This window comes from Podarcis gaigeae (genome assembly GCF_964106915.1).
Source record: "Podarcis gaigeae genome assembly, chromosome: 18".
Classification (NCBI taxonomy): domain Eukaryota; kingdom Metazoa; phylum Chordata; class Lepidosauria; order Squamata; family Lacertidae; genus Podarcis; species Podarcis gaigeae.
Window position 1 is genome coordinate 9,175,778 of NC_139696.1, and position 12,324 is coordinate 9,188,101.

The 12,324-nt window shown below is 49.8% G+C and overlaps 1 protein-coding gene across 19 annotated transcripts in view; it reads left to right on the plus strand.

Annotated features, from left to right (window-relative positions):
• PTPRS (protein tyrosine phosphatase receptor type S) overlaps window positions 1–12,324 on the plus strand; it is a 307,055-nt gene that overhangs the window by 268,326 nt on the left and 26,405 nt on the right. For 12 of the 19 annotated variants that reach the window (XM_083720166.1, XM_083720154.1, XM_083720160.1 and 9 more), the window contains 2 exons: window positions 779–826; window positions 9,007–9,104. In XM_083720166.1, coding sequence (XP_083576292.1) covers window positions 779–826; window positions 9,007–9,104 — 146 coding nt within the window. The remainder of the gene's footprint in view (window positions 1–778; window positions 827–9,006; window positions 9,105–12,324) is intronic. The other 7 variants (XM_083720157.1, XM_083720151.1, XM_083720156.1 and 4 more) reach the window with 1 other exon arrangement.

A 12,324-nucleotide genomic window follows, 5' to 3' on the forward strand; every position in this document is an offset into this window, starting at 1 on the left:
TCCCAAAGTTATCAGGGCAAAGCGCGGTTTTTAAAAAAACGAAATGAAATGCATGCGTTAGAGAAAACGACAGTACAAAAGGGTGTGTCGCTTATGGGGAGGTTGCATTGCGAAAAGTGCGCACGCTGGGCTAAAATGCACGGGAACGTTTGTGTGTTAGGATTTGATCTGCATTTAAACGCTGATGGGTTTTTAATTGCGGTTTTCTTTTTGCAAACCAAAGCGGAGAGCTGAACTTAAAGACAGGAGGAAATGGAGAAAGTAACAGATTTTCCCACGCCTAACTTTTAACGCAAAATTTAACATGTAACGAGACTTTGACGGTTGGGTGGGGGGCGCCTCCTCCAAATTTTATTCAGTGTTTCTTTGAAATCAAGATATGCATTCAATTGTTTCTTCGTTGCTCAGCCGCTTTTTGGGGTGGGTGGGAGAGGTGAAGGGGCTTAAGGTGGGGGTAAGATTCTGGATAAAACAAAGCAGCTCTTTTGTTTTAAGTCCTGCCCCCCCCTCCCCCCATGCACACACCCAAGAACGTGGCCAAAAACCAGACAAAGCCCAACCCTTTGTGAAAAGGAGAAAAAAGTGGGGGGGGGGAGAGGGAGGGGAAAGAAGAAGAAAACACCTTTCATTTCCTCTCGGATTTTGTGTTGCTTTTTTCCGTTTTCTGTTTTCTTGGTTGAGTAGTGTTTTTTCCTTTTTTATAAAAGTCTATATATTTTGTTTTTTTGTTTTTGTTTTTGTTTTTTGTTTTGTTTTTTTGTTTTCCTGTTTTCTGCAGATTCTGGGCTGAGCAGTCCCCTCAGTGACCCTGAGTTTGACCTTGAAAGTTAGTTCCTGTGTGTTTTCGTTCCTGTCCGTTTCATTGGTTGTGCTCCCCCCCCCCTCTTCTTCTCAGCGCCACCCGACCTCCCCCCCCTCCCCACCCCCCCAAATATATATATTTCGTTTTCCTTCTGTTGCACTTTCTTCCTTCCATCTTCATCCTCACACCCCTCTCTCTCTGCATATCTGTGGCTTTTGCCATTGCGTCCCTCGTGCTGCCGCTTGTCTCATTTTCAAACCGTGCTTCCAGTTTTACAGTTCTCGAAACGAAAAGGCTTTTTACAAAACGGTCGAAATTGCGACTGGATCAGTGTGTTGCGTTTCGCTGCAATCCTGCGCATAACCTTCGCAGAAGTGAGCCCCGTTGAGTTCAATGGGATTTACTCCTATAGGACTGCAGCAGAATTCCAACTTGAATTCTACTCAAGAGTAGACCCACCAGGTTGTATCCAGCGACAGTCCCATAGAAATGAATTGTCTTTGGCCCATTAATCTCAGTGGGTACCACTAACTAAGCGTGTGGTGGAAATCAGTGAGCCTATGAAAGTCACTTTCATTCGCTTCTTTGGTTTGCACCCAACTAAATCCTACTCTGAGTAGGATTAATGTCCACGTACATTAATGGACACTGCTAACTTACAACTTGGGCTGCAATCCTAACCTCACATCCCTTGGGGTTATGTTTTGCAATTGGGCACATTCATGAGCAGGCGGGATTGCAGCCCTACTCAGAGTAGATCCATTGCAGTTAAAGGTCTTGGCTAACTTGGGTTCAATGGGTTTACTCTTGAGCGGAACTCAGTTGGATGCAGCCCTCCCACGTGTTTATCGGTATAGCAGTTTGGATTTATATATTACGTTAATTTTCCCCCATTTCCCCTACTTTTTGGCAGTTCAGAGAATTCAGAGCCACCTTCGAACAGCCAGCACAGTCAGCTGTTTCCCAGAACTTGCTCCGAGGGTCTTTTTTGTGTGTGGAAGTGGGGTGGAACAAGGTGGGGGGCAGCCCTCCCCCTGCATCTCTTCCTCACCTAGGGGGAGGGCACATTAGGTTTCCTGTTAGGGACTGCAGCCCCCGGGCTGAGAAAATATTCCCCGCCCCTGATGTATAGGAAATTCAGCAGTTCTCAACCTGTGGGTCCCCAGATGTTGTTGGACTACAACTCCCATCATCCCCGAGCTGTGGCCTCACTGGCTAGGGGTGATGGGAGTTGTAGTTCAACAACATCTGGGTACCCACAGGTTGAGAAAAGCTGTGCTAGGTGCTGCTTCCCATCTCAGAAGCAGAGACAACGTTTGTCATCTCCCGACATCCTTAGAACTGTTGTTTACCCCCCAAGCGCCCTGTGCAAACTATAGTTCCCAGCCTTCTTTGTGGGCGGGGGGGGGGGAGGCGCATGTGCTTTAAATGTGGATGTCTTTTAGGAATGGAACCCAGAGCTGGCATTTTCATGACTGGGGGAGCAAAAAAACAACAACCCACGACCATTACCGTATTTTTCGCTCCATAGGGCGCACCGGACCATAGGGCGCACCTAGTTTTTAGGGGGGGGAAATAAAGGGGGGTTATTTTTTTTTCCCAGCCCCAAAGAGCAAAGAAGCCAAGACAGCCAGTGGGATCCATCCCGTTGGCTGTCTTGGCTCCCTCTTTAGCCACGCGCAACCTCTCCAGCTGGGAGGGTGGATCCTGCTCGCTGTCTTGGCTTCGTTTTTAGCCGCGGGGCCGGGGCGGGGGAAGCCCGAGCTTCCCCCGACCCCAGCCCCCAGAACAGGTCCGGGAGCGGCGACAAGGTTGCACACAGCCTTGCCGCCGCTCCCAGAGCTTGCGGAGCTGGGGGCACGCTCCAAAGGTTTGCGGATAGCTGTCTGAAGCCCAGGGAGCGTAGCAGGAGTTGGCGCTGCGCTCCCCGGGCTTCAGGCTGCAGGCTGCTATCCGCAAGCCTTCGGAGCCCAGCGGGAACTCCTGCCGGGCTCCGAAGGCTTGCGGATAGCTGCCTGAAGCCCGGGGAGCGCACACCGACCCCTCTCGCTCTCCAGGCTTTAGCGAAAGCCTGCATTCGCTCCATAGGACTCACACACATTTCCCCTTCATTTTTGGAGGGGGAAAAGTGCGTCCTATAGAGCGAAAAATACAGTAACTCCTCAGCTGCCGAAGAATTTCCAGGGGCCTGTAATCCTCTCTGGAGCCCATCGTTTTACTAAGCACCTCAGTTGTGTGTTTTTTTGCTTTTTGTTTAAAGAAGCAAGCGGCGACAGCAGGTCTCTTCTGTTGAGCTGCAATTACTTCAGCGGCAGCAGGGGAGGCCTCTGGTCTACGCAGCAGATGTTGGGCCGATTTTGTCCGTCAAATGATCCGGCTCGTAGAAAGAGTGAAGGGGGGGGGTGGAGATAGAGAGAGAGAGAGAGGAGCTTGAATTCTTTGCAATAACAAGATTAAGGAGATTTCAAGGGATTTGAAACGCTAGATGAGAACTCTCTCCCCTAAGATCTCTCTCTTTCAAAGCCTGAAAATATGGGCTCGGTCAACAGCTTGATTTCCCGGAAAGCTGCTTTGACTTTGAGCAAAATGTGGGGTTGGGGGGGGACGGGGGGAGCGGAGAGAGAAGGGAGGGGCGGCCTCTCTCTCCCATGCACCAAAATGCAGAAAGTAGTACGAGAAGCAGAAAGGTGGTTAAAGCCAGATTCCCGCAATCATAGCAACCCTTGAGGGTAGGGGCTGGTACCGGAATCAAAAGGAGGAATTGCAGTGGTTTGGGGGGGGTTAGAATGCTTCCCCCGCGCTCCCCAAGTTGGCAAGGGGAGCCTGAGGAAACTTGGGGTGTTTCTGAAACTCTCGTGAACGGGGAGAATCGTAGGATTGTAGCGTTGGAAGGGACCCAGGGGTCATCTAGTCCAACCCCCTGCAATGCAGGAATTTCTGCTAGATCGTCCAGGACTGATGGCCATCCAACCTCTCTCCATGGAAGGAGAGTCCATCACCATCTGAGGGAAGGCCGTTCTACTGTCAAATGGCTCTTAAGCATCAGAATATCCGCCCTAATGTTGAGTCAGAATCGCCTTTCTCATAATTTAATCCATTGATTTGGGTCCTGGTCTCCGGAACAGGAGATAACAAGCTTGTTCCCTCTTCCATGTGACAGCCATTGAGATATTTCAAGATGGCTATCGTATCTCCTCTCGGTCTCCTCTTTTCCAAGCTGAACATACCCAGCTCCTTCAACTGTTCCTCATCAGGCTTGGTTTCCAGACCCCTGATCATCTTGGTTGCCCTCCTCTGCACACCTTCCAACTTGTCAATAACCTTCTTAAATTGTGCTGCCCAGAACTGGACACAGCGTTCCATTTGTGGTCTGACCAAGGCAGAATAGAGAGGGAATATTGCTTCCCTTGGTCTGGACACTAAACTTGAAAATATACCCACCTCGAGCTTTGCACAGGGTTGCAGCAGTCAGCCTTCTCTGAGCTGGGCTAATTCTGTTGCATCTCCCCATCAGGAGTGCAAGTTAACTCATCTGCAGGGAGCCCGAAGAGAAAGAGGTATGCTCAGGGTAATGAATCATTCAGAGATACAGTGGGCACCCTCCTCTGTGGATGAGTACTTTTGACTCACAGAGGCTTTCTGTTATTTAACTTACTCCTTTCCCATGCGAAGTAAACACAATTTGTGATTTTTTTTGGGGGGGGGGGGTTTACTGGCCTCTTACATAGGTGTCTGCTTAAATCCCCGGGAATTTCAAGTACAGTGGTACCTCGGGATGCGAACGGGATCCGTTCTGGAGCCCCGTTTGCATCCTGAAGCGAACGCAATCCGCATCCGCGAGTCTGCGCGGGTTGTGATTTGCCACTTCCGCGCATGTCTGTGATGTCATTTTGAGCATCCGCGCATGCGCGAGCAGCAAAACCCGGAAGTAACGTGCTCTGTTACTTCTGTGTCGCTGCAGAGTGCAACCCGAAAAGGCTTGACCTGAAGCGACTTCAGCCCGAGGTATGACTGTACTTTTTTTATTCCTTGGTAGGTTTTTTTTTTGCAGTCCACTTGCAACAGATGGCTGAGCCCCATCGAGCTCAGGGAAACTTGCACCTGAGTAAGCACGCAAAAGGCTTCACTGCTACTGATCTCACTGGGTAGCTAAAGCTGCAGTCCCACCCATTGAACTGAATGTCTGAACTTACGAGTAGACACTGTAGGTTAGGCCCCGTCTGTTTACCCGTTCTGGATCCGGGGTTAAAGATGGAGAATAGTTGGGTGAGAGGTTTCAGGAAGGAGTCTGCATAGCTCTTTTGGGGACATTTATGAAGTCCAGAGGTCTGGATAAAAACTAATCGAAGCAGGAAATGTATTACCTAGCTAAGCTGCCCTTTCTGGTCTACAGAGGTATGTGCTAGGTTTCGGTGGTTGACAACTGCTATTCTCCTGTGTTTTCTGGCTCCCAGGTTTGCCTTTTGCACCTCTAAGGGTGGGAGAGGGGAGCAGAGAGACCCTCTTTCTCAAGCTCCACCCCTTCCACCTGTTACAGTCTTTCTTCCCTGCTGGGTTTGGTGAATAAGAAAGCCAGCTTTTTGCAAAAGCACACTGTAAAACTGGTGAACACAGCACTAGCTTTTGCCATCCTTGTACCTGAGTTCTCAGGTTATTTTACTGCTATGCTGCTGCTGCTGCTGCTTGATGCTGCTTTTAACCATGCAATACCCAATAGGGCTCGAAATTCTCCATGGCTCTCCATCATCTCCCCCCACCTCTCCCTTTCCCGTTCCCAAGTCACAGCGGTGGTTTCTCAGAAGGAGGAATGAACTTCCCATGGTTCCCAGCTCGCTTCCCATGGTTCCCAATTCACTTCCCATGGTTCCCAACTCATTTCCCATGACCACCAACTGACTCCCCGTGGCTCTCAATGCCTTTGGAACTTGACAGGCAGAGCTGATGATCCATTGTACACACACACACACACAACCCCCAAATATTTTTTGTCCCATCTAGGCAACCGTCAGAGAGTGCCTTCTTAGGGTGCATGCCTACACTGCACATTTTAAACCGGTTTAACTGCCATAGGTTCTCTCTGAGAACTCCCAAGAATTTGCGGGCTTTGCTGAGATCGGCACCAATCTCTTTTGCAAACTGCAATTCCCTGCAAAGGCATCTGTGGCAGTGAAACCATAAGGCGTCTAAGTGCAGGCGAGAGGGAGCTGTTTTTTTTAGTGCTCCCCTTTATTAAGCAAAAGCTTGCGCCTGCCGAAGGTTATCATGGTTAGGGAGAAAGGGATGGGACGCCTTGGGACCCCATTTGCTAGCTTACTTCCTGCAAGGAGGTCTTTTTACATAAGGCGAACATTTAGAACTGAAATACACAGCTCATCTGCAACTGTCTGTTGTAGTAGAGTCCAGAAATCTGCCCCCCCCCCTTTCCGAATAAAGTGTAGAATTGCTCTAAGATGACAGTCCTATTTGTCCTTTCTTGGAAGTAAGTCCTGCTGAAGTCACCACTGAGTAAGCATGCATGAAATTGGCCTGTAACTGATTTATGCCACGGTGTTTTCTAGGCAGTAACTTCTCTGGATCTATGCACTGTCATAAGACGGTTCCACAATGAATCAGCTTAATTAATGTGAACGTTTCCTTAGCGGCCCTGATTCTGCGCCCTCACATTCCATCCACAAATTCAAGCAGTGTGGAATCTTTAAAAAAAATGTAATAAGATACTATTTTCACGCACACCTCTTTTTCTATTTTTCCTTGCAATTCCAGTTGTCATTCTCATGCACCGACTCCCTTGCAGCCTTCTTAATCATCGAAATTCTGTTTGCCGGGGCTGGTTTAACACACACAAAAAAACACACGCTAGCTGCAGATTTCAGAGAGAAGGGGAAATCCTGTGGATCTCATACCTAAACAGCTACCAGAACTGGAAAGGGGTACAAGGGGGTTTGGGGGACAGCTGCCCAATTTCAAAAGGAGGAATGAGTTCTGTCCGTGGTTCCTTTGCCCAACAACTTCAGACATGTGAGGACAGGCTGAAGTCTTTCAGGTTAAGCAAAGGCATTCTGAACACTGGCATTTGTCAAGCAAGATAAGTGTTGGAAGATTTCTGACAGATAAAAGGAAGGACTTTTTCATGCAGCACACAGGTTAAACTGAGGAACTTCCTGCTGCAGGAGGCAGAAATGCTCACCTTTTTAAAAGTGGTGGCTTTAAAAGAGACTTATTCATAGATGGGAGGGCTGTTGCTGAACTGATGGCTCGGCTTTGCCCCCCAGTTTTCCTGCGGAGAAGGATCCAAAACTGCTGCTATGTTTAAAAAAAACTGCAGCGGAATTAGAGATCTGGGAATAGTTTCATTGGACAGATTCTACCCTCCTTTCAAGGGGAACAGCACCAAACCACCAAGGGGGTTTCCTTCCTCCAGATTTGCAAATGACGAAGAGAAGACCAGCAGTCTCTTTAACAAACACCCTCTCCAAAAAAGAGGCCTGACTTTTTTTAATTAAAAAATATGAGAAAGAAGTTGAAAACACTTCCAAAATGCTGTAGAAGTGGTTTGTAGCCAACTTAAGTCCTGTTCAGAATAGACCCATTGAAATGAATGGGTATCAGTCACATCCATTAATTTCAATGGATTTGCTCTGAGTAGGACTTAAAATTGGGTTCAACCAAGTGACCTTTTCCATAAACATCGGTTTTTTGGAAGTGGAGAAATCTACCACCCCACCCCACCCAGTGCACTAGAACGTTTCTCCCCCTCCCCATGTGATAAGATTTCAAATAACTACCCTGCATTTTATAGCATTGTTTTCAGGAAACCTCTGATATTAGCTGGGGCGGCAGCTTTCACAAGACCAATTTATTATCCCCAAATGGTGGAGAGAAAGGAGCCTCTTAGTGACTCAGAAATGGGCTCTTCCAGGAAGATGAATGAATGTTAGGTGTTATTACGGGAGGGTGCTGTGAGCCCCCTCTGCCCCAAAGGCAAGTTCCGAACATTTAAATGACACCCGATCCTCCGTAGTGTGCATTGTGGTGCAATGCACTACTATGGCATTCTTCCTGCAGAAGTTCTCCCCTTCCAGAGCCCTTATGGGAAGGTCACCTGTTTGGCATGCAGAAGGCCCCAAAATCAGTTCCCGGCATCTCCAAGCACGGCTGGCAGAGAACCCTGGAGATTCAGCGCTGGCCAGCATGGGCAATATTGAGCTCATTGACTCAGTGCAAGGTAGTTTCCCTCTATAGAATATTTGCACGAGTCTGTCGTCAGGCTGCCAGAAACCATGCAGAGCTGCTGCTTCCGGTACAACCCAGGTGTTGCCCAAGTGATGATGGGAGTTGTAGTCAAAGCAACTACCTCCGGGGGGGGGGGGCCACCACTCTGGCTGCCTGCTGCAGCTGCTTCCTTTATCTTCACGACTAGGCAAAGCCACTCTTACCTTTTGGGAAACCTCTGCTTTTCCTCCTCCATTTCCAGCACCACCCCCAGGCGCATCGCGCTCTCCTCATTTCACTGGCCAACTCAACCATACGCCGCCCCCCCCCCTTTTGAAACCTCTGTGCGGTGTGTCTTGTTTTTATCTGGGTTTCTATATATAGATTAGTATTATTTATCATTGCAACGAACCTCTTTGCCCTTGACACATCGTTTGTTTGCTGTGTTGGCACTGGCATTCTGCCGACTTTGTTTTGCTTTTCTCGGAGGGGGGGGGGCGCCGTTCCCTCGCTTCCTTCCACCCGACACCACCCTCCCTTCGCCACGTCACCATTTGGAATCGCTGCGAAGTGCCTGCTATCAGAATCTTTTTTCTTTTTTTTCCCTCTTCTGTTCTCGTTCGCTCCTTTCGTTAGTTCGTCTCTCTTTACAAAAACGAAGGGGGAAGAAATCCCCCCCCCTCCCCTCCCTTCCGATTTATCGATAAAGGCAGAAAGAACTCTCTTCATTTCCCTCTCCAGTTTCCAAGGACACAATTTCGAGCCCTCACAGTTTTTCTCTCTCCCCCCACCCACCCCACCCCACCTCCCGCACTCCTTTCTAACCCTCCTTTCATTGCAGTTTTTTGTTTTCGAAAATAAAATTTTTTTTTAAAAAAAAAAATCTGAATTCTATGTTTGCTACGGAACAGTGTGTGTTGTTTTTGTTTAATTGAAGGCCACTTTTCCCTCCCACGTCTCTCCCCCCCCCATCTGTCCTCCCCCCCCACCAGGTATGCTGAACCACCCACCCATCCCCATTTCGGAGCTGGCAGACCACACGGAGCACCTCAAGGCCAACGACAACCTGAAGCTCTCTCAGGAGTACGAGGTAAAAAGGAGCATTATGGGTTGGCAGCGGATGGGGGGGAACGCATCGTAGGTGGGGTGGAGGATGGGGCTATGCGTTATGGGGGACACGGCCTAAAATTGCAGCCCTCTGTTCCGTAACGGCAAGCCCAGGAACTGGGGTGTTTGTGGCCCTCTGCGTGTTTCTTAAACGCTTAGCTCTGGAGCATCCAGAACTACTCAGCATTCTTCCTATGCCTTTTCTCTCTTTACTGGCCCCAAGAGCCAATCCTCAGGCACCGATTCGCCTCCGTCCTCTCGGATTGGCTCCGATCAGATCAAAGGGCAAGCCTCTTAGTGGCTGAAAAGCGCCACCTTCGTGCTGATTGGTCAGCTCTAGTAAGACGCTGTGTCAGCAATAAAGAAAAACCACTTGTGTCAGTGAAGTTAGCTCTTCATTCAACCCCCCCTCCCAAAACAGTGCATGCCTAGTGAGCACAGCAAGTCTTCCCAGTAGGTTCGAATCCCCGCAACGGGGTGAGCTCCCATTGCTCTGCCCCAACTCCTGCCAGCCTAGCAGTTGAAAAGCACACCAGCGCAAGTAGATCAATAGGTACCACTGCGGCGGGAAGGTAAACGGCGTTTGCGTGCACTCTGGTTTCCGTCACAGTGTGCCATTGGGCCAGAAGCAGTTTAGACCTGCTGGCCACGTGACCTGGAAAGCTGTCTGCGGACAAACGCCGGCTCCCTCTGCCTGAAAGCGAGATGAGCGCTGCAGCCTCTTAGTCGCCTTTGACCGGACTTAATCGTCCAGGGGTCCTTTACCTTTCTTCCCAGTGAGGCAGTTGCAACATCCTTCCCCAGCAGCCGAAGGCTCTGTCTCTCTTTGCTCCAGCCTCTTCATACCTCTTCTGGTCCTGGGAGACCAGGAGGAGGGGAGACTGCTATGCTTCTTCACCAGCCTGCCTCATCTCTACCTCTTGGTCCCCCTCCTCAGCGGCCTCTGAGTCTGGGCTGCCATCTGCCACAGACTCTTCCCGCTCACTAAGCCCTGTCACCTTTTCAGCTTCCTTTAATATACAATCGTAGCTTGGAATTCGAACAGACTTCCAGAACGTTCGCAAACCAAAGCACAGCTTCTGATTCCTGAAGCCAATCAGAAGCAGTGTCGGACGTTCGGCTTCCAAAATAACGTTCGCAAACCGGAACACTCACTTCTGGGTTTGCGACATTCGGGAGCTGATTTGTTCAACAAGTAAGGTGTTTGACTACCAAGGTACCACTGTGTGCTGGACTGTTAGATAGATAGATGATAGATGATAGATAGATAGATGATAGATAGATAGATAGATAGATAGATAGATAGATAGATAGATAGATGATAGATGATTAGATAGATGATAGATAGATAGATAGATAGATAGATGATAGATAACTTGTCCAAAGATATACAAAAGTTCATAAAGATAAAGGACCCCTGACAGTTAAGTCCAGTCGCAGGCGACTCTGGGGTTGCAGCGCTCATCTTGCTTTACAGGCCAAGGGAGCCGGCGTTTGTCCGCAGTTTTTCTGGGTCATGTGGCCAGCATGACTAAGCCGCTTTCTGGTGCAACAGAACACCAAAACCAGAGCAGCATATGGAAACGCCGTTTACCTTTCCACCAGAGTGGTACCTATTTATCTACTTGCACTGGCATGCTTTCGAACTGCTAGCTTGGCAGGAGCTGGGACCAAACGACAGGAGCTCACCCCATCGCGGGGATTCGAACCACCGACCTTCTGATCGGCAAGCCCGAGAGGCTCAGTGGTTTAGACCACAGTCCCTTTTACAAAAGTTCATACCCAGTACAAAATAACTTTTTATAATACACTGAAGTAAAAGAAATGCTTAATCTAAGAAGGAACAGGGGCAGAGAGGAGATGGAGGAATGCTTCCAACATCTCCTCCCACCCTAGTCTTCTCTCTCTGACCACTCATCATTCTCCTGCCCCCAATCCTCTGGCTCTGAGCCTTCGAAGTCCACCAGATGCTGTCTTCTCTGCATCCGGCCACGGGAGGCAGGGACCGTGTTGCAGGAATAGTAACGGGTCTTTGCCCCCTCCCTGATCCCAGGCAGCTACACCACTGCGTGCATCTGCCCACAACAGCTTCTGCATAGGGGGTGAGAAAAGTCAGCCAAACCGAGGATTTGCAAAAAGTGTTTGGGGGACTGAGGGGCTGAGAATTGGACCTAATGGCACCAGGAAGGGCATCAAGATGAGCAATGGCAGAAGCCCACCCGCAGGTCGGCAGAGGAGGAGGCAGCTGGTGGGATACATTCGTCAACAACTAAAAAATGCTAGGAACCAAAAGTCTTTTGGCCGCAGACTCCGAGCCGTCGTTGTTGCTGTTTTTTTTGCACAGCGTATGAATTGCTAATTGCTGGGAAGATGATGGGAAGAGATCCTCAGCGCTCTGCTGGGATCTTTCCTAACCCACCTCCGCACTCGGGCAAGGCAAGCGAGCGTAGAGAAGCCTAATGTGCTCTCTCTCTGCCAGTTCTCCCCTCCCATTGCCCACCCCCCTGCCAGCAGATAATCTGCATAATGTAATATTGGCGCTTTTCCAGGGCAGCCTTCCTCCTGAGCTGCGGATCTGGAGATACTTTAACAAAAAAACCACAGCACACCTAATGAAAGAAATGCGGAGGTGCAAGATTGGAGAGGGACTGTGGTTGCGGAGGCAGGTTGGAACTGCTCAGAAGATAAGGAGAGTCTTGCTAGAGAACAGGTCAATGGCCCATTTAGTACAGAGTCCTATTTGTTTGTTGCATATATATTGCACCTTCTCCTCCAAGGAGCTCAAGGTAGCATGCACAGTCGTCTTTTCCGCTCCTCATTCAGTCCCCTGCACAACAACCCCCCTGCAAGGTAGGTTAGTCTCAGGGCCGCCTTACCCATAGGTGCTAGGGGTGCGGGGCACCCAGGCGCCAGGCTCTCAGGGGCGCCAGGCCGAGAATCCAGGGCCCGAGAGTTGGAGTCCAAGGGAGACGCCCATTGGTTGGAGCGCCGCGGAGGGCTCTTCTGCTGCGGCGCGAGTTCGAGGGAGAACGAGCCAGCAAGGTGCTGAGGCGGACGGCCGGCTGTGCCCTGCGTGCCCTGGGATTGGCGTAGGGCTGTGGAGAAGTATGCCCAGCGCATGCTCCCTACACCGCGAGGCACACAGCTGGTTTGTTCTGCAGGGCTCCTTACATTTCCTGTTTCCTTTTCTTTTTTTTTCCCAA